Source organism: Athene noctua, chromosome 1, assembly GCF_965140245.1.
Source record: "Athene noctua chromosome 1, bAthNoc1.hap1.1, whole genome shotgun sequence".
NCBI classification, from domain to species: Eukaryota; Metazoa; Chordata; class Aves; order Strigiformes; family Strigidae; genus Athene; species Athene noctua.
In genome coordinates this window covers 74,780,757-74,804,364 of record NC_134037.1, presented here as the reverse complement: position 1 = coordinate 74,804,364, position 23,608 = coordinate 74,780,757, and the positions used below count along the sequence as shown (strand labels likewise).

Below are 23,608 nucleotides of genomic sequence, written 5' to 3'. Positions count from 1 at the left end.
TTTGCTTTTTATGGGTGTTGTAGTAGCAATTCTGATTACAAGGCAGACCTCTTCTCCTTGCCTCTGTTCCCACATGCCAGGTTTTCTGCCAGTGCCATCCCCACCACTGCTGCCCCAGCCTGCCCCAGTGCCCTGGGTCAGTTGTCTGGGTACTGCTGAGGACCTCAGGCCCCCACCAGAGCAATGGTTTATCCCCATCATGCCCACCTTGCTGCTCCTTCTGTCCTGCAGCTCATCTCACCAGCTATCCCTGCAGGACCTCACACCTTTCAGCTATGTCCTCATCTCTCCTGCCTTCATGCCAGGGTGACCCTAGAAGGTCCAGGTAGGATCCTATTAACCCTCCTTTGCTGATTATCTCCAAATCTCCAGCATCTGTACCCTTGCTAGACTCTGCCCTTTCCTCGAGGGCAGTCTGCTCCCTCTCTTGTCTCCTACACTGTCACTCTTTTATAGTTTCTGCCAACCTGACTTTCTTCAGATCCTGCCATATTCAGGTTTTGTCTCCAGTTCCATAGTCTAGTGTTGGCTTCCCAGCCCTGGTTAACCCTCTTTCAACCCCAGAAGAGTTGAACCAATAATTTTCTGCCTCAGAATAATCAAATCTTGATAAGAATTTGCTGAATTGAATAGACAAGGTTTAGCAAATTATTTTATTTTCACTGATACCCTCAGCATTCCCCACATTTGAACGCCAAGAAGAGTGATTAAGGCTCCCTCTGAAGACCAGAAGCCCTCCTTTCACCAGAGAGCCTGCTGCCAGCTATAAAATGCTGTGTCCCCTTCTACAGCCCACAGCTTTGCACAGCTCTAGTGATAGGTCTAAGCCGGCCCTGTGGGAAAATCTGCTTTTTGTCCACTTTAATAATTGATCCATACAGCCATGTCCTTTCAGTCACCAAGCTTTAAAATTGCTTTTGTTATTTATGTTATAGAAGCACCTTGAGTGCAGCCTCAGCAGTACTTTCTGTGCTAGGTGGCTGGGTTTTTTTCCTTTTTGCCTTTGTCTCACAACTTATTGATTTAGGTCCTTATACAGATGATTAACATCCCAGCACCTCGCAGAACTATGGATAGTGGAAAAGTTGCATTTACCTCTTTCTCTAGACAGGAGATCAAAAAAGTGGCTTGTGTATTTGGCCCTGAATATGGCAAATTTTTTGGTCATCAGTATCATTTTGTAGTGAGCTACAAACCTCAGACTCCTGAACCAACTGGCAAGGAAGCAAAACGAAATACAGGTGCTCCCCCGGTGCTACTGCTGCAGAGATGAGCACTTGTTGGTCTGATCCAATTAAAATCCCAATTCCATAATCCGTTGGACTATACAAATATAAATTATAATTTGTGCATGAAACGAGATGAATCAAGACTTTCCTTTGATTTGTTGTTAGATATAGCATTGCTAAAGACAGCAGGGCTGGGGGAATATCGTTTTGATAATCTGTGCTGCTTAGCACATGTCCTTTGGTGAGCAATGCTGTTCTTGATGCAAACAATTTACATTCATATTTCAGGCTTTCAGTTTAAAACAGTGTTTATCATACAACAGTCTGAATTCAATAGGAAAACTGCTGCTGCCCTTCCAGCTGTCAGTCAGATCAGAAGAGCATCTCTCTCCTTTCTACCAAACTCTCCCATGAGACTCTTTCAAATCCTGAAGGGTATTTTAAGAATTTTGCTGCACAAGTAATATAATAATGCCATTTCTTTCCATATCACATATTTACCAAATATCATAGAGTCATATCTTAAGTAGGATTAAGCATTTTAGAGTTTCTATCACAAAGATGAGTCTTTTCAGAAAGAAAAACAAAACAAAACAAAACAAACAAAACAACCACCACAAAAAAACAGAATTTCCGAAACATTTATTTTCTACTATTGAATTTCACCCTCCTGAGAGCAGGATATCCACACAAAAGATTTTTTTGCATTTGTCACTTAAGAGCCTTTTGACAGTTCAAGCACCTCCAGTGTCCTCCAGCAAGGAGAAAACATGCCTGGAGGCCAGGCTTGGAGGTTAGGATTTTTAAAAACCCGAGTGAGTTTTGCAATGTGAATTGAAAGCCCCATTTTTTATGTGTTTAGAACACCAAAATGTGTGACTGCAAGTGTACTTCTTAGTTTGTACTGCAAGGTTAGCATCCATTACTGTCTTCTAGATTTATTTTCATATGACACACAGAACTTCTCATCTACCTTTAATCCTATGTACTTAACCTTCTCTGAAAGTTTCAGACTTTTCCTTAGTCTAGGTCATGAATAAAATGGTCTCCTGAAGGAAAAATGGTCTTTGACCATACTGTGAGTATCATCTTTTCCTCTGGACAGTAGGGTTGGGGTCAGTAAACCACCTGAACATTACCTGCTCTTTTAAAAGACTAACAAAGTTTAGTGCAGGGAATTTTAGAGTCTTTGGATCATAGGAAAGACCTGAGCTAAAAGAAAGTCAGTATTGGGCTGTTAGGGTAAATAGGAGAACTGCTGGTGGTGTCAAAGGCACAAAGTCAGGCCCTACATGCCTTTAAGGTAGATGATTTCATGTGTAAAGTCTTCAAGGAGCCACTGAGCTGAAAAAGGCAAGGCGGGGGTAAGGGATTAAAAAAAAAAAAAAAAAAAAAAAAAAGCCCTGGAAACTGTAGTCCATGTTGTGTATAATGATTATTTGTTTTGATATTTTGCCTCCTTTTTTGTCTAACCACTAAACTGGCTTTCAATTTTTCAGGATTAGAAGGTGGTGTGTTCTTGTGAATGCCCTTCTTGGTGCAAAAGTTTCTCTCCTAAACCTCAGTGCTTTCTCTCTCATAAGCATTTAAAGGGCTTTTTGTATGCTTTTTGCAGTTTGGTGACCTTGTGCCATTCCCAGTCTTCAAAGCAATATGAATTGACAGACAATGAAAAGGCCACACTTTGGGGCTGTGATTTAATTTCAGAGATCTGGTATTACTGCAACAAGTTAAGCACATACAGCAAAAGCTGAAGTCTCCCTCCCCTTGCCTCCCTCCTCATAAAGCAACAGCTGTGACTTTGGAAACAACACCCAGCACCAGATATTAATTCAAGTTTGAGGAATTTCATTTCAACTGATTACATGAGCAGTGTTCCAGGGTACTGTCTACATTTCTGAGCTTCAGCCATTTAATTTCTTCATTCTCAGCACTAATCCACGTGAATAGCAGATGACATGCAGACCTAGCAGTAGTCTTGTTGCTCCAGTTGTTTCTATTTAATCAATCATGAAAACCAGCCTTGGAGTAAAGTTTTCCACATTTCTCATCTTCTCAGCTTGAACTAGCTCTTTGTCATTTCCCCTCTAGCATCAACAAAGATTCTACAAAAACAGAAAAACAAAGGACTGCATTAACCTATCTCAGAAAACAAAGAATAGTTGATGGAGAAGGGCATGCCACCAGTGGCATGACTTTCCTCTGCTCCAAGAGAAATGTATTGTTGGTCTCCAGAGACTTTATTGGCACTGGCACTCAAGGAAAAGAAAACCTCTAAGTTCTGTGGAAATACACCTGGAAATTCAGTAATTATGTCTTACTCCATTATTTCTGTGCAAATAACTATGTTTGACAGCGTGCATATCAATAAAAATGATCTGACAGGTTGCAGGTAATGGGGTGGAAGTTCACAAGCATCAATGACTTTGTTCAGTTATGAAAGCCACTTTTCCATGGCTTTGGAGACTCTGGCCCTTCTTCCTCTTGCTGCCTTTCAAAATATGGACTTGCATTTAAATCTGTGTTGGGTTTTTTTTGTTTGTTTGCGGTTTTTTTAAATGAGCTTCACAGATTAAAGAGGATGTCACTGCTGGTGACACCCAGCCTCTTAAGGCTGAACGTTGGCCTTACAGTGTTTCCATCCACTTCTAGGACTCACCTAAACAGAGCCCCTAGCTGCAGCTTCCACTATCCTGTTGGCAGTAGAGTTCTCTCATCGAGTCACGCTACTTAAAAGACTTTTAAGAAATCAGCAGATTTCGCTTGTATATATAAAAAATGGCCCCTAAAAAAATGGAAAAGATACAGCTCTGTTTTATCACTATCCACAGAATATAAAAACTCTTAAGCCTGAAAACAAATCCTTCTTCCCTGTGACCATGTAAGCTTCCCAGCCACTAAGAATAAATGCCTTATAAAGACTGTAGTAAATCCCACTTAAAATTTAGTGTACTTATGACTAGTGTTGGGTTCCCCAAAATAATTAAAATTACATAAATTTGTACTTTTGAAGAATTATTGTTTGTTATTGTGTTACTTATGTATCAGTAGCACCAAGGTGCTCTGTGACATTCACAAAGCTCGAGGGAAGATATCTTTCTTGTAGCTCAATATTTCATACTTTTTAGCCACTCACACAAGAGCCTTCACTGATTTGCTGTTCTTTGCTGTACTCAATATGAGCTTCTAAGCCTGTTTTCCAAATCTCCTGTGATTTAGCTCTGACCAAGCTAGGTCTGGCTTAGCATGTTGGGAGGAAGGTCAGGTGGGGGTGGCTGACTGCTATCACTACTTTTTTAATGCAAATATGCAAATGACCTTCAGTTTGTCCTCCTTCTAGTGCCTCTAAGCAGAGTATGAATTTTCCTCCATATTTACACTGCTAATACCACCCTTTTCTCCAAATGTCTAATTAGTATTTGCTTCTGTGTTGGTGCCTGCTGGAATTAATTGATATTTGTTAGATGCTGAAGGGCAGCAACATATGGTGCCACCTTGTGTGCTGTGCTGATCTGTATAAAACCCTGCTGCTGTAACTGCTGAGTCAGTTCTTTTCTTTCCTCCACGATGGCAGTAGCTCCAAGACTGCAAGTAGCAAAGGTGAAAACATTTAACCCAGTGTCAGAGCACAGTGGCTACAGCTGCATTAGAGAATAGTATTGCTCAATAGAAAAGTGTTTGTAGAGAGAAAGTGTTAAGGGCCTGACTTTCAGCCTATACCCAAATCAGGAGGGTTGCTTTGAACTAGGTCAATTCTGGTTCACTGAGCTGAACCCCAATAGGCACATTGCACGTGCTGCTGGACCACATATTTTTGTTTAGTTTCAAGCAGAAGGAAACCGGCTCCTGTGCTCTAAGGCCACACTGTGATTCCCACCAAGCATTTGCTAATCTGTACCAAGTTTATCAAAGCAGTAAGCAGGAAATATTGGGAGATGATAAATGTAAGCACACCCTATACACTCCAAATTTCTCCTCTGTAACAGCAGTGCCCCATGTGTGATCTAATATCCAGTTCATTTTCCTATAGATGTCCAAACTGAATTATTAATTCATGCCCTGGCTTTGAAGTGAGTTTGAACTAACCATTTCCTTTGGCAAGAAAACATGGGTGTGATGAGAGGGCTGCTAATGCCAAGTTCCATGACTGTAGATGCAGTGCAGATGTAAACAAAACTATTTGCTTTCTAAGACTGATGTAATCTTCTAAAAATATCCCAGCAACCTTTGTGGCCTCTTTCACTCATAAGCCACATACGAGTCTCCATATGACACAAATAGACATCATGCTGTAAAAAGTTGCCTGTAGAGGGCTGTGAAGCAGAGAGTCATTTCTGTACCAATGGCCAAAGGACACAAGGAGTTCGGTAACTTCAGCACTCCAGTTTGCAGTTGTTGTGACTTGGACTTTGCTTCAAGCAGCAGTATAAAAAGGCAGCTCAGCAACTGTTTGATGCTGGCTTTCACTCTAACAGTGCAGGATGCCGATCCAAACAACAAAAAGGCAGCCTACCTGAAGCCTATGAAGAAAAACAGAGCCATAGCTCAGCAGAACATACTGCCCTTGTTTTGGCATGAAGATCTTTGGTGTGGAGCCCATGTCAGAGGGTCTGGTCATACATGACTTGCTGAGGTTGGGGCCTGGACTCCATGTAAGCTCGTGTGAGGCTGTGATTCAAAACTCTCCTGTGAGTTTCTCAGTGGCTGGAGCAGCTCCTGGGGACCATGAGTAAGCCCTGCCCAGCAACTTTGACCATAAGTTACTAGGGCATCTCCCAAAGAGTGTGACTCCCTGCTGCACAAGAGTCCAGCCCTGGAGAATATTTCATCCTGGTTTCTGTGTTTTGAAGAGAAAGAAGAAGGGTACAGTGGCTGTGTGTAGAAGGCAAACGTTATCTGACACTGTATGAGGGCAGTGAGGTGTGAGGAGACAGGCCACAGGGCTCAGAGGCAGGGATAGGCTTCCAGAACCACTGGACCATTTTATTCCTGCCCCATGTCAGCTACACATAAGGTCTGAGCTGCTCAAGGTACTGGTCCCCATGTGTGACAGGGGCCAGGCACCACTTCTGCATTTGCAGTGATCCATGCTGCAGGTATGCTCCCCAGCAGCCTGCTGCAGAGCACAGGGCACACATGTCCCTTCTGGGGAAGCTTTGCCCTTCTAGGCATCCTCGTCCTACTACACACCACTGGGTAGGGATGCTGCACACCATTACATAAATGTTACTTCTTAGAAAAGGAGGGTTGGATTCTACGTTCACTGACATATTGCTGCTGCAGGATTAAGGCATCTGTGTTTGTAGTGCAACTACTATGGGTGGGTTTTTTTAAAATCACCTTTAATCAGGGACTCATGGTGGTAGTGTAAACATAAAATTTATTGCCAGCCTCCTGACTTCATTGTTCACCTTCTTTCCTTCAGAATAAATAAATTGAAAATACACTGAAAAGCCCTAGCAGAAAAGAGAAAAAAACCCAAGAGCCTCACCAAACCAAAACCTAAAACTAAAACTTCTCATTGAAAAAAAAAGGTGGTGGCTAAGAAACAGAGGTGCTGAAAAACTAAATGGGCCATTTAGTGCTGATTTGGTACACCTTGCTCCCAGGTCTTCAGCAGATGATAGTACCAAGGCATTACTGTAGAGCTGGGGATCCTATCTAGACTTTGTTATTCCTAAACCATTCAGCTTAATCCCTTCTTAGAGAGGACACATGCACTGTTTCAAAGCTATGCTGTAGACCCATCTACTGATGGTTTTATTTTGTTTTTTTAAGTTTATGAACTTAACTACATAATGTCATACATGGTAGCAAGTTGCATGCACATTTTTCTCAGCCAAGGAAAACCATAAATTGGCTACATTTACTGACAGAAGAAGGTGCTGCTAAGGCAAACATTCTATTTCCTGCCGAGAGGCTGTAAATCATAGCGCACAAAGCAATATGTACAGTTTTTATTCTATTATAAAAATACTGGGGTGAACTTGTTGCCTGGAAGAAATGAAATGCAGTGAGATAGTGTGAAATACCTTATTCTGTTGCTTGCTAACATAATGTGGTTTGGATAGCTTTCCTTTATATTCCCTAAACAGCTGGACATTTGAGTTGATGAGATTTTATCATTTTTTCATAATTAATATAGTTTTTTCTGAGGGAATGGTATTTCTAGCACAGCAAAGGGTTTTTTTATTTTCCTTATTTTACTTTCATTTATCTTCACATCTCTCTCACTGAAGAGATGCTTTTCTTTTTTATTTCAGCACCTTTTGCTTTTCATGGGTCTTTAGTTCCATTACACATCCAGCGCTAATTAGACTCTGTTGTCTAAATTGTACCAAACACTTCACTCAAAATCAAAGAGCATTTAATTAGTTAGTCTACAGGTTACACCCTATCTTGCAACATTAACGCAAATGAACAGTTGAAATGCTTGTTACAGCCTAGCAAAAATGTAAAAAAAGCTTCTTTAATGGCAATCAAGATTTCCATTTTACTTTTGATGAAGGAAGGCATGACAAGTGCTTGCTGCTCAGATGACTGCTGGGCTGTTTGTGGTGGAGGGAAGACAGAGAGGCAATAATGCTTATTTCTATCCTTTCCCAGGAACAGGTATGCAGGCAAAGCCCCGTGCCTGTGCTGAGTGCCTGTGGGGTCAAAGTCAAAAGAGGGGTGAAGCCACAGTGTAACCTTGGCTTAGTGCAGCCTGGCACTGCTATAGACAGGATCAAATTTCCAGAGTTTCATTCCTGCAGCTTTTCTGGATCTCTGGATGTTTATTCTGGCATTCAAATGGGAAGCTAGGAAGTCTGAAAACAATTGCTAATCTAGTAAGATCTTAATGTTTCTAATGAACATGTCAATAGAATGCTAAAGTTCAGTTTATCTGTGTCTTGATATCTCTGGATGTGCTACCATCATGCTACCAAGCTCTTCTGATTACCTGATATTTCTCAGGCTTGGGGAGGGAGGGGGTGCACACCAGGTTTGGGGTACATTGACTACAATGGCAGCTCACTGTTACTGTGCCTGTCCATATCTTCTAACCATTCGCAGGCAGAAGACGAGATATTAAGCCCAAACAGACACATCAGAACAAACTAAATTAATGAAATGTCTTGAGCCTTGTCCCTCTTTTCTAACCTGAACAGGGCAATAATGACTTAGATACAGTTGGTCACATGCAGGTGAGGTAAGAGGAATTCAGCTACCATGTGCTATCCAACAGATAATATTTATTTCAAAATCACAGTAGACATAAGGGTGAACTGGATACCCACTGGATGCTAGATAAAGAATCCAGTGCAAAGCTTACTAAAACTCAAAATCCCCAAAGCAAGCAATTATGTGAAAATTTTACCTTTCTTTCTAAAAAAAAAAAATTATTAAAATAAAGAAAATTAACTCCCCCACACTCTCAGCTGCCCCCCCAACAGCTGTCATAAAAATGAACTTAATGTCATCAAACATCATACCTAGTTCATGATTTATGAATATTCTGAATTGAAAACACATTGGTTGCTACAGAAGCAAAGAATATTAGGCAGTTCACTTAAGAAGGAGTTAAATCTGTTAAGTAATTACTCTTCCACTTGTCAAAACCATGAATAATAATTATTTGTGGTCTCTAGTAAAGCTATATGTAGCAGTGTCAATGTCATGCTAAAAAAATGGAAATCACTAAACAGAGCCAAAAACTTGATCTGAAGGTGCTTTAAATCTGTATGATCACAGCAATACTTGGAGAAAAAGATCTGCTCAAGTGAGTGAATAAATTCTTTTCGAAGTAGTTCAGACCAGTGACCAGCAGTAATGTTTTCCAGGCATGCTTTACTCCTCCTTCCTTCTCTCATCAGTAAAAATCCTTTAGCAACATTTTAAAAGAAATTTCTTTCAGGTTCAGAGTCTGCTTCTATTTTGCAAAACTTTTAAGTGTCTGTTAAAGTAGAACTCCCCAAAGGAGCCTCTTGCAGATGGATCTACGTAAATCGTCTTTTCAAGGAAAACTTCTGCTGAAATATGCAGAACTGCTCAATATGTGCTTGAGATAATTTGTTGATGACATTGGGTTAGGCAGCTCAGTCTGCAAGAGCAAGTTCTGCAACTGAACAAGGAAAGAAAAATAACTGAACTGTTAGATTCCCACCTTAAAAACCGGAAAACTCTTTTTGATAGAAAAGAGAAAATTATTTGAAGCAAAACAGAATCCAATTTATAATGCTTAACAACTCATTTCAGTGATCTTCAGAATGCTACACTTTTCAGTCACTTGCTTTGTTTCACTAGCATAGTTGCCTTTTAATAGAGGCAAATGTATTTGTGGTGTTCCCATTGTAAAGTATAAAAACTATACTGCCATTACCAGTTTCTAAGTATTATTATAATTTTTACAGTGCACTACTGTCAAGAATGATTGCTGCAAGTCCTCTCTCTTCCGTGTTCATTCTAGGAGTAGAAATCTGAGGAAATAAGGAGGCTTTTCCATTCTCCCTCATGAAATGAAAATCTCAAAAATTAAGTTGAATTGTACGCTGCCAAAATTATGGTAAATATTCATGTTCGGTGTGCTCCTTTGTTTTTGTTTTTGTTTTTGTAGTCAGACCTTGCTACAGCCATCTTTTAATACAATTACACTGATTGCAAGTAGACAGCTACCGCAATACACTACTGCCATTTCTGTGGGAAGATTTCCAATAGATGTGGTGCAATTCCATGAGTTTATGCCTCTGCCACTCGTTGCAGGGAAGGTAAGTAAATAAAGCAAATGTCCTTCTATATAAACAAACAAACAAAGCCATGTCTGACAAGCAGTTGTGACATTTTCATGGAAAAATCTGTCTTTAAACAACAATCAGAATTAGCACTTTAGAAACAAAGTATTTGAGTGATAACTGCCACCATGTTTTAGGGGTGTTACACCTCAGTGGAACTGCTGAGAATGTTGGAGCATAGGTCAGATCAACCAATATTAAAAGAGCAGCATTAAATATATTTGGTTTGCCATAGAAAAAGACACAGTTTTCTATTTGTAATTCAGGCAGAGGCAAAATGGAGGTAATATGGCATTCCATCATTACTCTTCGGAGCTCTGAAACCCCTAACATCCTTGGCCTGGCATCTGTAAATACTTTCAATTGATATATACCACAATTAGGGAGTCAGCTAGTGTTCGAATTTAGTTTATTCTAGAAGTTCAGTGATGTCTTCTCGCATAGCAAAGATTTATGCACATTCTGAAAGAGCTTTCAGAATGTCATTAAAAATTATTCATTACATTAATTATTCATTAAAAAATTACATGCATGTGTGTTAAGGTTGAATTAATAAGCAGACCACAGAGACATATATGTTTCACTTCTACAGATTTCTTTCATCTCATTGATAGGATCTTCCATTTTGTATTCCTTACCTAATTCACAAAAATCTTTAGGATCTCTCTCGCTCTTACTTAATTTCAATGACGTGCCACTTCCAATCATCCCTCCTACAGTTACAGTAGACTTGCAGTATGTAGATCAGATTAGCAGTGGGTAAGGGAGAGAACTATGAAATAGGGACTTTAGAAGTTTAAGAGCTCTGATTTAAAGCATCCATAGAGGACTAATTTTTTCTGAAAGTAAAAGAGCTCATTTGGATGAGATGGAATTTTGTTAAAAGCTTGTAACACAAAACTCGTGAGTACTGCACTGGAGTTGGAGTATTTTGCACGTGCTGGAGCTGATGAATATTTGTTTGGTTTGATTTTTGCTGCCATAAGAAAGGTGAGATTTTACTATAAAAAGACAGGGGATGTCTGCGACAGTAGCTTATATGCCCGCTAATGGAAAGGTAAACTACAGATTGCCTCATAAATTTTCTGACTGGCATCACTAGAAAGAGTTGGCTTTTTATATTATCTGGAGAGAGGAAAAATAATCCATTACAACATATCTCTGCAGAATAATTCTGACACTTCAGCTGACCAATCTGAACCATTTTATGAGGTTAAGACTGGTCAGAGATAAAGACGCATTCATCTTCTACCTGGTCTCCAGTTGGGTTGAATGAAATAGGAACTGTCCTAATATTTTACTAATCAAGCTAATTCATCATTATTTCGTTAATGTTAGATTTAGATCAAACCTTGGATCTTAATTCCAAATCAGAGTCTTGAACCTGATGACATGATTTAACCTTTCTCAAATCATTAGCAAGACTGAAACCCAGAGGCTGCCGTTGGATGGAAAGGTGGGTGTGCTTCACGGCACGCTTCTGAGTTCTGGTCTCTCAACCACCTTAATCAAGGTTTTGGTTGATGTGAGCAATAGCTGTCTTCCAGGCTGTGCACCTGCTGTTCTTACCATATGAGTTAATGCAAAGATAACTACCTGGACCCCCAAATTCTACTCTGATAAGAAGTTATGACACAGCTGAAGAATTCACCTGGGAGCTCAGAAATGTCCTTGGTCCAGCAAGCTGAGATACAGCCTTTCTCTGACTCTCAAAAGGCAGAGCTCTAGACTTACAATTGCATCTTCTGAATTTGGCAACCTGAAATGGCGACAAGAAATACGATATTGACAGATGCCAAGGTGTTGTCAGTGAAGCTGTTTCTGGACTAGGTTTGACTCATGCCTATATCAGAGTTGGTGTCACAGCTTGGATCATCTCACATATGCAGACCCTTTTCACTTACAAAACAGTCCACTCCTACATTGCATACTCAGTGGAAATGGGTGAGACATGAAAGCCTACAGAAGCCTGGAAGGGAAGAAAACCTTTCTTCCTCCCCCTACCAAGACTTCCAGGGTTAACAAGCATCAGCAATCTGCACATATGGTATTTTTGAAATTTAAGAGTTAACTTGCTTTATAACTCATCTTTCTCCTGCCTTCTCCCACCAGAGGTGCAGAGGTTAACCCACAGATCTATCTATCTTTCTGCAGCCAAGGTCTGTACCCCTCAGCAGTCTTCCCAGATTCACTTCAAATATAGGTTGGTAATTAAAGATGGATGAGGGTTCACTCAAATGAAAGTGTTTGCAAATGAATGGAAACTGCATGCATTCTATAGAGAAATGAAGACTCAATAATACAAAGATAAAAAACTTCTATTGAGCTACTGATTGTTGAAAAAGGAATTAAAATATAATACATCAAGAGCAAAATTGGATGTGTTCTCTGGAGATAAAACCCATCATCCTGATTTTGTATCTACGGAAAAACTCTGGGTTCTTTTAGCTGGCATGACTCATTATAACAAGGAAAAATTGTCTCAGAAGGACAGAAAACACATGTTACCTCTTCATTTTTTTTCCTTGCATTTCTAATTATACTGTTATAGCAACTTTAGCAGAAATATATGTGGTGTAATTCATATTGTGAGAATGTTTGTTTGTTAATTCCCTGATCTTATCATATTCTGCTAGTCTTGTATTTATCCATCTAAATAGCTAAAACCCCACAGATGCACCAGACTTGACTGCCTGTGTCAGGAAGATACTGGGTATCAGCTGCAGAAAGACTGGAATAAACACTGACTTAATGAAGAGTCGGTGCCACACCGCGGTGAGGCAGTCAGCAGAGGCAAGTCGAGGGTGATGGGTCGGGCTCTTGTGACACGTGATTGACTCCTGGCATGCCAAAGAATGGTGGGTGGGATGAGTCCCAGCTGGAAAAAAAGACCACACAAAAGGCAGGAGCTGGGATGCAGCACTGTCTTTTGGGACACCTAGTTGAATGACTGACAAAAATCTATTATGGAGAAAGGGACGAGCATGACTAAAAGGTCTCACAGCATTTATTCTGACAGGATGATTAATTTCTCATTACTCATCCAGAATGGGGCTGTCTGGGGGGAATTCAGGGAAATATTTGATTCTTTCAAACATTGATTATTTGGAGAAAAGCTTTTGCATAAATCCAAACACTTCATCCTGTCTTTGTTTTGAAATGGCACAGTGCAATCTTTCTAATTTCTTTGTGGAGGTCCTTCAGAGTCTCAGCACTATCAGGACTCTTTATTTCAAAGACAGGAGCCAAATCCTTAGCTGCTTCTGAGGCTCTAACTTGGGCCATGCTGTACTCTTTCATGGAAATCACCTGGTTCCTTGTCCTCCTCATCCGCTTGGACTATTGGTCCTACTGATGTGTTAGGATCAGGTCCATAAGAGGAAAAATCATGACCGCTAACCTGCAGTGCTGCATGGCTCCAAGAGTTTTTACCTGATAGCCACCTGGATAATAATCCTGATGACTTCTTGGAAGGAAGCAGTTTATGTTTGTTGACCCTCAAGAAACAGAATAAGTATTTGCTGCTTTACCCTTGCTGATTTCTACCTTGCATGTGTCCTGGTTTTATGCCTTTTGTCTTAAGTGCCATTCAGAAAGCTGTGTGTTTATATCATCCACAACAAGAAAGAAAGGGAAAGCTAGGATAGTGCTTTTACCCTTCATGAAAACCATACATAGCAAATGGCCATGCTGAAGTCCCCTTAGCTCAATATCCTGTCTAGGTAGCAGGTGCCTAAGCAAATAAATATATGAACAGGGCAAACATTATAAGGAAATTTTCCACCTTAACTATTTTTGTTGGAGGTGTGGAGAGGGAAAGAATCAGATCTGGACATAGCAAGAGAAAGAGAAAATAACTGAAAGTGGAAAAGTGTTAACAAAAAAGCCATTCAGCAGAGAAGTCATGAAGGAAAAGGGGAGGAATTATGGAAATAGGAGATGATGAAAAATACAGCCCATGAGGCAGACAGAGCTGCAAAAACTGGTTGGGATAATAGACATGGAGGAAGGATGGATGAATGAAGCAGTTAGAGAAAAAGCCCATGGAATAAGGGAACCAAGCATATGCCAGCGGGGTAATAAGAACAGCCAGTCTCTACTGTTAGCTATGTATGTAATAGAAAGGAGTTTAAGAACACAGTTTTAATGTTTATGTACTTAAGAGAGTCTGGGTCTTGAGTAAATTTGAAAATTTCATTATTTTCTATCTGTGTTCCCCTAAATAACATAAATCTGGTCCCTTGCCTATGTGCCACTGAAGAGAGACAGAGCAAAACCAAACATTGGAGAAACTAGGACATGCTTGTCATATGGCAGCTTTTTGGATAGCTCTGTGAAATGAATAGGTGCCACTGCTCCAGGAGTGCACAGAATCCTCAGCTGTTGTGAACTGAATGGCAGAGCTTTTTCCCTAATTTCCCCTTGGGTCAGCCTACTACCTTGAAGTCCTAGGACACTGGAGGACCCTTTTGGAATTGAGAGGATAATTTCTAAAGGGTTGAAGGGTTTTCTCCTTCCCTGACGTATACTTTCTGTCCCACAGTAACTACAGCTGGTAATTACAGCTAGTGCCACAATTTCAGGATAAGTTGCACAGGCTAGTTAGAAATGACAGATCAATCTTTGCCCATTTTATTAAATCCTTTTTTTGTTTTGTTTTGTTTTCTCCACAAAATGCTTTGGTGTCCTAGAAACCTGGTGCCTGATGTCTGTGGATTTTCATGATGTATTTAAGACATATGACTATGCTGACTGTAAGTGAGTTCAATTTTATTAGGCAGTCCTGTATGTCCTAAATCCAATTTCTCAATGGAAAAAAAATAAACAACTTGAAAGCTGCATAAAGATTGTTGCTTCGTGGTTTGTGCATGTGCCCGATGAAGAGCCTCTTCTTGATGAAGAGGAGTATGTGGAAGTTCAGAGAAAAACGGAAACAAAGCTTACAGTAAATTTCAAGTGAGCAAAGCTTTCAGCTTTTTGTTCATTAGGATTCTAAGATGGTACCATATAGAAGTGCTAGATTGTAAATTGTGAGGACGTAAATACTCACTAGTTTTCTACCCACTGTGCTGATATTCAGCTGGTATTTCTAGGGGCTTCTACAACTGAAGTAGCAGCAAGAACACCACTGTTAGCAATAATTTAGGATTTCTTTTTATATTTAAACAGCATTCACTCTGAAGCACAATGTCTTAAATACAGGTAAAATTCAACCATGTGCGCACCGTGTCAGCACTATCTTCTGGCTCAAAGCCAATATAATGAGAGTTCGTCAGTGTTTTAAGTTTGTACAGACAAACCTGCCCTGACTTTTTGCAGTGCACTGTTTCTTTATGAAAATAGGTGTCTGTTAGCAGCTGGTAAAACAGCAGTCACAATATATTTCTTGGGATAAAGTGTATTTTTGTTTTGGTTTAGGATAATTTTGTTTTCTTTCAGGATAGAGTCTTTCACATAAAAGCAAAGACAGTAGTACTTGTGCAAGCCCATTTTACCTTCTCATTGACAGTGACATATAAAATAAATGTTACAGAATGACTTGGTTAATAGACAATTGTCTAGTCTGTGGACGAAGTTTAGCTCTTATACTTTTTCCTTCTGTTACTGAGGAAAAAGAGGCTAAAATTTTAGACTGACTTCTAGTTACAGAATTTGGTCTGAGAAAAACAGCAGCCTTGATTTGGAAATTTATTCCCATTTCTATTCAATTTCCTTTTCTATTGCATTCAGAAAGTGATCTTCTAGTTATCGCATACTTGATCTTAAATTAATGCCTGTAAATTTTTATGGGAAAGAAGCATCACAGTAAATAAAGTAGCTGCTCTGTTTCAAATGCACTCTCAAATCCAAAACAATTTTATCTTCATGACAGAGAAAAATGGATGCTTCGTCAGCTAGATCCTTTTACATTCCCAGTTAGATATCTCAGTGAGTGTTAAATTACTACAAACATAGTGAGTAAATTTAGAGCAGGGGTCATGTTTTTGTATATTTTAAAGTTTCCTTTGAAATTTAAACATTACTTTGTTTATGTAAAGTACTGATACATTTGTTTTTGTAAACAATTCTATTTTTACACTTAAATTACATATCGTTATTGTAATGTTCTCATTAGTTTCCTTTTTTCTTTTTTCCTTTCTGTGATAGAGCTTTTGCTTAAATAACCCTTCATACCTGACAAACAGCATCCTTTCAAATTTTTGTCTGCTGACAAAATATGAGGAGAGGCTAGGACAACTTGGTTTGTTTAGCCTAGAGATGGGAAGGCAAAGGGAACCAAACTGCAGCCTTTCACTATCTGTGGGGAAAGCTAAAGAGAAGACAGAGCCAAACACTTCTTAGTAGTGCTCAGCAAAGGGACATGAGACAAAGGTCACGATTGCTTTGACTAGACAAGAGGAAGAAATTCTTCATGGTGAGAGCGGGTCAGTGCTGGAAGATACCAGCCAAAGAGGCCGGGGAACCTCCATCCCTGCAGATTTTCAGAAGCCAACGGGGCAACCCCATCTGCAGCCTGATCAGAGTTTGCAATTAGCCCTGTTCTGAGTGGGGTATAGGACTGGGTGACCCCCAGGAGTCCTTTCCAATCTAAATTTTCCTAATCTTCTATGAAAGAGTACTTAAAATAATGGTAACCTGATTTTTTAATGAGGAAAAGTCAGTCTCCACAATATTTAACAGCCAGTACTCTTCATAACAGTACAGCTTATGGGAGTTGACATGATATGTACCACTTCTTGAAGTTCTTAGCTTTATATGTAAGTTTATTTCTCTGCAGTGTTTACATAAGCAAATTGTCCTTTACATGATGAGTTTTGTTGCTATATATTCTTTAAGATTAACACTTTAGATAAGACATGGGATATTTTCAAACCTTCTCTGACCATCATCGTTATTTTCCTCTGGATTCTTTGCCAATGTACTCCAGGTACAGTCAAATAATTGCAATATTTTACACAGAAGTATAAATAGCTCTATTTACCTGAACTAATTGTGTGGTTCTGCAGATATTTTCCATTGTGTATAACCAGTTTCATTCATTCTAGTGAATTATTCACCTTGTGCCCTAGTGGAAACCCTAGAAAAGTATTTGAGAATCTGCTTCTGTTGTTTCAGAAAAGTACAGAAGTATTAGCTTGCACTCATTCGTTGCACATTATTCATTGCAACATAATCATGTGGTATTGCCTCACTATGTGTGTGAACCTGACTTTCCTTTTCTAGCTGAACAACTTCACAAATACCTTAACGGAACTGTATTAATATCAGTCTTCCTCACATTCATCCGCTGGGTGATTACTCTCCTAAGTATTTGTGTTCTTGTCTAACTTTGTTTCAACCATCAAATACATCAGTGTATGGTTCAAAACATTAAAAAGTGTTTAGGTATCCGGAGCAAAGGCCCACACTGCTTCCTTAATGTCTCAAAAATCCATTAAGTCTTGATAAAGGTAGGAAAAAAAACCCAGCCCAAAGATCTCCTGAATACATTCTTGTATCTAGGTGTAGGTTAGTGTTCAGCTACACTTTTATTTATCTCATCCCAAGCAAAATGACTATAGACAACATCTCATGGTATAGAAAATGCATGACCATAGCTTTGCAAAATCTATCATATATTACTGCCAGATAATGTAATCCAATAGATAATCATATATTTTAATAGAATACCCTTCAGAACAGACGTTCAAGGATGAAACTTTTTAATTCCTTGGTACACTGCAGAAATGTAGAGTGCCCTCTTTTTAAAGGATACCTAAATAAATTATTTGGTTAAAACATCCTTTACATTTGCTAAGCAAACCTGTCATTGCTATGCTGTAACCTTTTTGGCAATATCAATCACATTTATATTCTATCACATGAACAATATAGTCTGACATGGTGAAACCTGCCAGAAATCTCAAACCCACAGTGGGTTTGCAAAGCTTACAGAGTAGAAAATATCCTCAGGAAAAGCAGTATTTTTTCTGTCATGTCATCTCATCTGGACTTGGTTCTTCTGAATACAAGTTAGAAAAAACTTTTATCCATTTTGCTGGAAGCTCCCCCTAAATGCAAAAATCCAGTACTTACCCTCCACTACCAAACTGCTTACATGTAAAAATTCTACCAGTGAGTTCATAGCAAACATTTCTGTACTTGCTCTCCATATATGTCTATGTATATTGTGACTGCAACATAGCAATCCTGTATCATTGGTGCGACTTATATATACATCTTCTCACCTTTATTATCCGCTGCATTCGAAAAAGAAAGTCATGACTGAGTTTGGAAATGTTGGAGACAATCCAGTCATATGGAGCACTTCAGAAATTAAGCCCATTGTGTCAAATATTCAACAGCCTACACAATTCAAATAAATTCCAGTCTAACTGTGGATTGATTAACTTAAGCTCTGAAAAACTTGGAAAGAAGTGATCTTTATTTGAATGATAATGTATGGAAAGCAGGGAGGAGTGTCCTTTTCTGACCTGTTTATAACAGGTAAGAAAATATTACTTACTACATGCTATGTGTCTCTCCTAGAACAATGCCGCTCAGGTTTCCTCTGGAAGGCTCATCCTTTCTTGTGTCTTCCATTGGCAAGGTCAGGGACAACAGACCATTCCATAGCCTGTGCACGGGCTTAGGAAATCCTAGAAAAGAGGATGATTATTTGCATGATGAGAGCAGGGTATGATACTAAATGAAGGAAGCCAGAATGTGTGACGCTAATATATTTACTGTTTAATTCATCATAGTTTGTTCTTTTTATCCTGGAACTCAAAGGCAGACTTACCCGTACGTGCTTTATCTCACCCATATTAGTTGTCTGCTTGTGCTCTTTTCATTTATAAATTGCTCATGCTCCAGCTCTTTGTTTAGGCACAACCTATTTCCAGCACATCAGGAAACCCTATGCATTGACGGAAAGCTTCTCCCATCTTGTAGCATACAAACACTTCAATTAGTATGTGTATATAACACAAGTATAAAGAGTGTCCTGCAGAGGTAAGCTAAATTTAAGGTGAAATAGAGTGTCTGTATTCCACCACTGAAATTAATCTGCAAATTCTGCAAGAAATACTGTTTAGAGTGATACTACCCTATTGATTCAGTAGTTCTATAGATGCAATACACATGATAGGTGGGGACTTAAAATCAGCAAGCACACTCTTAGGTTTCAGCTGGATTGAAACCACAGTTCAATCTCTGAGTAATTAGCATTTTTTTTTTGCATTTAATCATTTTTAATAATAACTTTGCACCTAATAAAAAGCACATAAAGAAGGTTTTCAGAGTTTGCTGTTATTGCTCAAAACATGCTTCCATCTCCAGCTCCACCACTCTGTGACCTTGCTCCTTTTTCACTCTCAAATTAGCTTCCCAACATATTGACTATCCCTCCCCATTTGGTGTCCTTGCTGAGGATGCACTCCACCTTGTCACTGAGAGTATCAATGAAGATGTCATACCGTGCTTGCCCCAGTATCAACCCCTGAGGAACGTCCCTTCTAACTACCCACTAAAACTTCATGTAAGCCTTCACAAAGACTTGCTCCAAAGTTTTCCCAGGGACTGTGGTGAGGTGGACTGGTCTTTTGCTCCCTGAACTCGTGATTATTGTCTTTTTTAAAGGCGGACGTAACGTTTTCTTTTGAATTATTTTTGTATTTCAAAGTCACCAAAAACTTTGCTGTATTTGCTACCAGGTTAACTCATTTTGTGAAACTAAAATCAATGCCAAGCACAACCAGACTGAGTTTCACAATGTTGTAAGCTTCTGCCAAGCTCCACGCTCCCATGAGGGTGCAGCACTTCTCCTGCTGTCCCTTTTACAGGTGGGAGACCTGCAGTTTACCAAGCACATTTGAATCGTATATTTGCAATACCTTAAAAGCCTTCCAAGACCCTTCCAAAATGCACACATCAAAATGATATAATTCTGTATGCACTGTCAATACGCTGCAATATGGGCTGTACCAGTCAGTTTTTCCTCTCTCTCACACCATCAATTCCAGCTCCAGTTCACAGGACATCCTGGCTAATTTCTCTGGCGTTGTCAGTCTTTCACCAGGTCTGCGAAGAGAAGATAATTGCTGCTTCAATCTCTGTCTCTGGCCTGAGAATAGGATTTGAAATATTATGTGGCTGGGAAGGAAAATAAGATACAGGAAAAGAGGAGGAACGGAAGGAGATTTTAAAGGAAATAAAATGCTTTTCCTCCTTTTCTCCCCTTTTTAGCACATGAATCTGTGTTCTCCAGGCTTTATACCCAGAGGCTGCATTTTAACCACTTGTAAGTATCTAACCTTTCCAAAACACCTCGCAGTGTAACGCTTTTTGTGAGAATGCCGCTGGGCTACATAATCCTGCGGTGAACTACCATGAGGTCCTGAGGACGAGTGTGGGCCTATCTACTAAAAAAGGCCCTTCAGGAAACCTGTTCCAGATAAACCCTCAGGAAATTACCAAGGGGCTGTGTCGCTCCTCCGGCACCCCACTGCTGCGGGGAGGGAGGCTCGGTCCCCGGCTGCCCCCAGACCAAGTGGCGCTGCCCCTGCCCCTGCCGCTGCCCCTGCCCCTGCCCCTGCCCCTGCCCCTGCCGCTGCCCCTGCCCCTGCCGCTGCCCCTGCCCCTGCCGCTGCCCCTTCTGGCGGGCGCCGGCAGGCAGGGCCAGCCCGACGGGCTCCGTCTCCCTCAGCGCCCTGAGCGGACATGTTCGCTGACGGAGAGGGATTTTCGTGAGAAAACAAGTTTCAACCTGTTTAAAACGGCCGCGGGTCCACGCCTGCCCCCCGCGGGGGTCGGCAAGGGGAGCGGGCGGCGCTTTCCGCGGGGGCCTGGCGGGGGCGCTGCGAGCCCGGCCGTGCGGGCAGCGCGCGGCGGGCAGCGCGCGGCGCCTCCGCCGGCCACGGGCAGCGCGTGGCGGCGGCGGGTGGGGGAGCGGGGCCGGCCCCTCCCGCCTCCCCTCACCGCCTTCCCGGGGACGCGGGGGGACGCTCGCCCTGCCCACAGCCGCGCTCTCCGCGACACCCCCACCCCCCCCCCGCCCCCGGCCAAGGGTCTCGGTGCCTCCGCGGAGGAGCCGCTGCAGCCGCCGTCGGTCCGGCCGTCCCAGGGGCGCCGGGGGCACCTCTCCGGGCCGTGCCCCCTCGGCGCGGTGCCTCGGCCTCGCCGAGGGGGAACGGGACCGGGCAAGCCCGCCGGGCGGCCTAAGGAGCGGAGGCAGAGTGTGTCCCCCCCAGCCCCGCTGCTGCCCGGCGGGGCCGCCCAGCCCCCAGCCGGGCACACGCCGCCGGCCCGCGCCCCCGGCGGGTCGGGCAGGGGGGCGGCCGGCGGCAGAGACGGCGGAGAAAGTTGAGAAGGCCTCGGGGAGAGCCGGGACAGGGGGCTGGCAGCGGGGTGAGGGGCGCGGAGGAGAAGCGGGGGAAGCCGCACCGGAGCACCGGGAGGAGCCGGAGATCTGCTGGCGGCGCGTCAGGCGCCTCAGGGGTAGGGGAGGACGGAGGAGCCGGGAGGGGGGCAGCGCTCCCTCCGCCGTGCCGCTGAAGGGAGGGGACAGCGCCGCCAGCAGCCGGGGGACGGGGCGGGGGAGCGCCAGGGACCTGTCGCAGAGCAGCCCGGCCGCCGCCGCCGCCGCCGGCGGAGGATGCCCGGAGCGCCGGCTGCCCCCACGGCCCCGCCGCCTCCCCCTCCTCCTCCTCCTCCTCCTCCCCTGGGCGGCCGCGGGCAGTGGCGGGAGGGCCGGCGGCGGCAGCGGGGAGCGAGCGAGCGAGCGGGGAAAGTTGTGCGCGGCGGGCGCGGGGCTGCGTGCCCCGGGGGGGCAGCGCCGGCAGCGGCGCGGAGAAAGTGGGGTTGGAAAGCAGTTGCCGGGCTCGCTGCCGCCGAAGCGCATTTAACCATCATCCCAGGGATGAAGGGGACCTGGGAAAGTAACTCGGAAAAGTGAGTGGGATTCTTATTTTTTTTTTTCCTTCCTTCTTTTTTTCTTCTAATCCGAAAGGAGCCGTTTAAAAGGAAAGCAAAAGCCGCCGTGGTGCACCCGCTGCCGGGAGAGATACGGAGGGGAGGGCCCTGCACACCGGCAGCCCTGCCTGTGCTGGGTGAGGGTGCGGGACCCGGCGCTCGGGTCTCCCCCAGCACGATCGTGTACCCAAGCAGCTACACATAGTAAACAGATTCATCATGCGACAGAGCTCAGGAAGGTGAGACAGAAGCAGAAACAGAAACTAACACTGAAAGGAAGAGGGGAAAAAAAAGACAGCGACTGCGAATTACTTCCAGAGAAAGTGGGTGGATGTTGTGCAGCAGCGACTTGGGATTTTAGGGGATGCACCCTTACATTTTGCTTCTCTCTAGTTCGAGCCTCCCTTCTCCGGTGGCAGAAAGCGGCTGTACTTTGTGGTAGGAAAACAGGAGGAGGAATAAACGGGCGGGGGTCGTTCAGCAGGGCTTGCGATGCCCTCCTGATCTGCTTTAAGGATTTTTTTTTTTTTCCTGGTGGATGTTGATTTCTTGACCTTGATTTTGAGACCTTTTAGTTGCCTCGCAGTTTTGGGGTTTTTAATTCCTTTGACGAGGAGTGGACAAGGGGGAGGCTGGCTTCGGTGCTGAAAGTTGCAATCTCTGTTATTTCGGAGCCAGCATGTGCACCAACATAGTCTACGAGTGGCTGAGGACCCTGCAGCTTCCCCAGTACGCAGAGTCCTTCGTCGACAATGGCTACGACGACCTGGAGGTCTGCAAGCAGATCGGGGACCCGGACCTGGATGCCATCGGCGTTGCCGTGCCCCACCACCGGCGCCGGATCCACGAGGCCGTGCGGCGGCTGAAGGAGGCGGACGAGAGGGCGGCGGGGCTGTACTTCACCCTGGAGCCGCCGCCGCCGCCGCCGCCCCCCCCGCGGCCGGCGCCCCCCGCCGCCGGGCGCTGCCCCCGGCGGGCGGCGGGGCAGGAGGAGGCGCGGCGGGGGGCGGCCCCCCGGCACCGGCCCGGCGGCGGCGGCGGGCGGCGGGGGGCGGCGGGCGGCGGGGGGCTGACCGCCTACCCCAGGCTGAAGCTCAAGATCATGATCCGGGACAAGCTGATCCGCGACGGCATCAACTTGAGCAAGCCCCCCTACTCCAACAAGGTAAGAGGCTGCCCGCCGGGCGCCGCGCCCCGGCTGTGGCGGGGCGGTGGCGGCACCTGGGCAGGCCCCTCACAGGCAGCGTTTGGGTGGTGTCCGCCTGCAGGGGAGGGGGACCGGCAGGGCCTGGTCCCCTCTCTGCGGGTGCCGAGCGGCTCCGTCTGTGCCCGGCGCCTCTTCGGAGGGAAGCGCTGTCGGGACTTGGCACCTGCCAGGTATGAGGGGGAGCGGGGCCAACACGGGTCACGTCCACCAGCGCTTGTTGGCTGACGCAGATTTACAGGGTGGTGCCTCTATTTAGTTCGGTTTTGCCTCTATTTTCCTTTTTTTTTTTTTTTTTTCATTAATGGGTATAACTTAGTCCAGTCTAGTTTGGGGCGTGAAGGCGAAATTGTCAGGACGGTCTTGATTGTTTGGTTTGTTTTTCTTTTCTGTGAAACTTTTCCGTTGTGTTGGAGAGTGATGGCTTCTCTCATCTTTTGTTAAAGGTCATA

General features: G+C 43.4%; 1 protein-coding gene across 1 annotated transcript in view; it reads left to right on the top strand.

The window, feature by feature from the left end:
* Nucleotides 1-21,212: 21,212 nt before the first annotated feature.
* The window catches only part of LOC141956246 (SAM and SH3 domain-containing protein 1-like), a 572,685-nt gene continuing 570,289 nt past the window's right edge, over nucleotides 21,213-23,608 (top strand). The window contains exons 1-3 of the mRNA XM_074896587.1: nucleotides 21,213-21,388; nucleotides 21,990-22,191; nucleotides 22,631-23,117. Coding sequence (XP_074752688.1) covers nucleotides 22,172-22,191; nucleotides 22,631-23,117 — 507 coding nt within the window. The 5' untranslated portion in view covers nucleotides 21,213-21,388; nucleotides 21,990-22,171. The remainder of the gene's footprint in view (nucleotides 21,389-21,989; nucleotides 22,192-22,630; nucleotides 23,118-23,608) is intronic.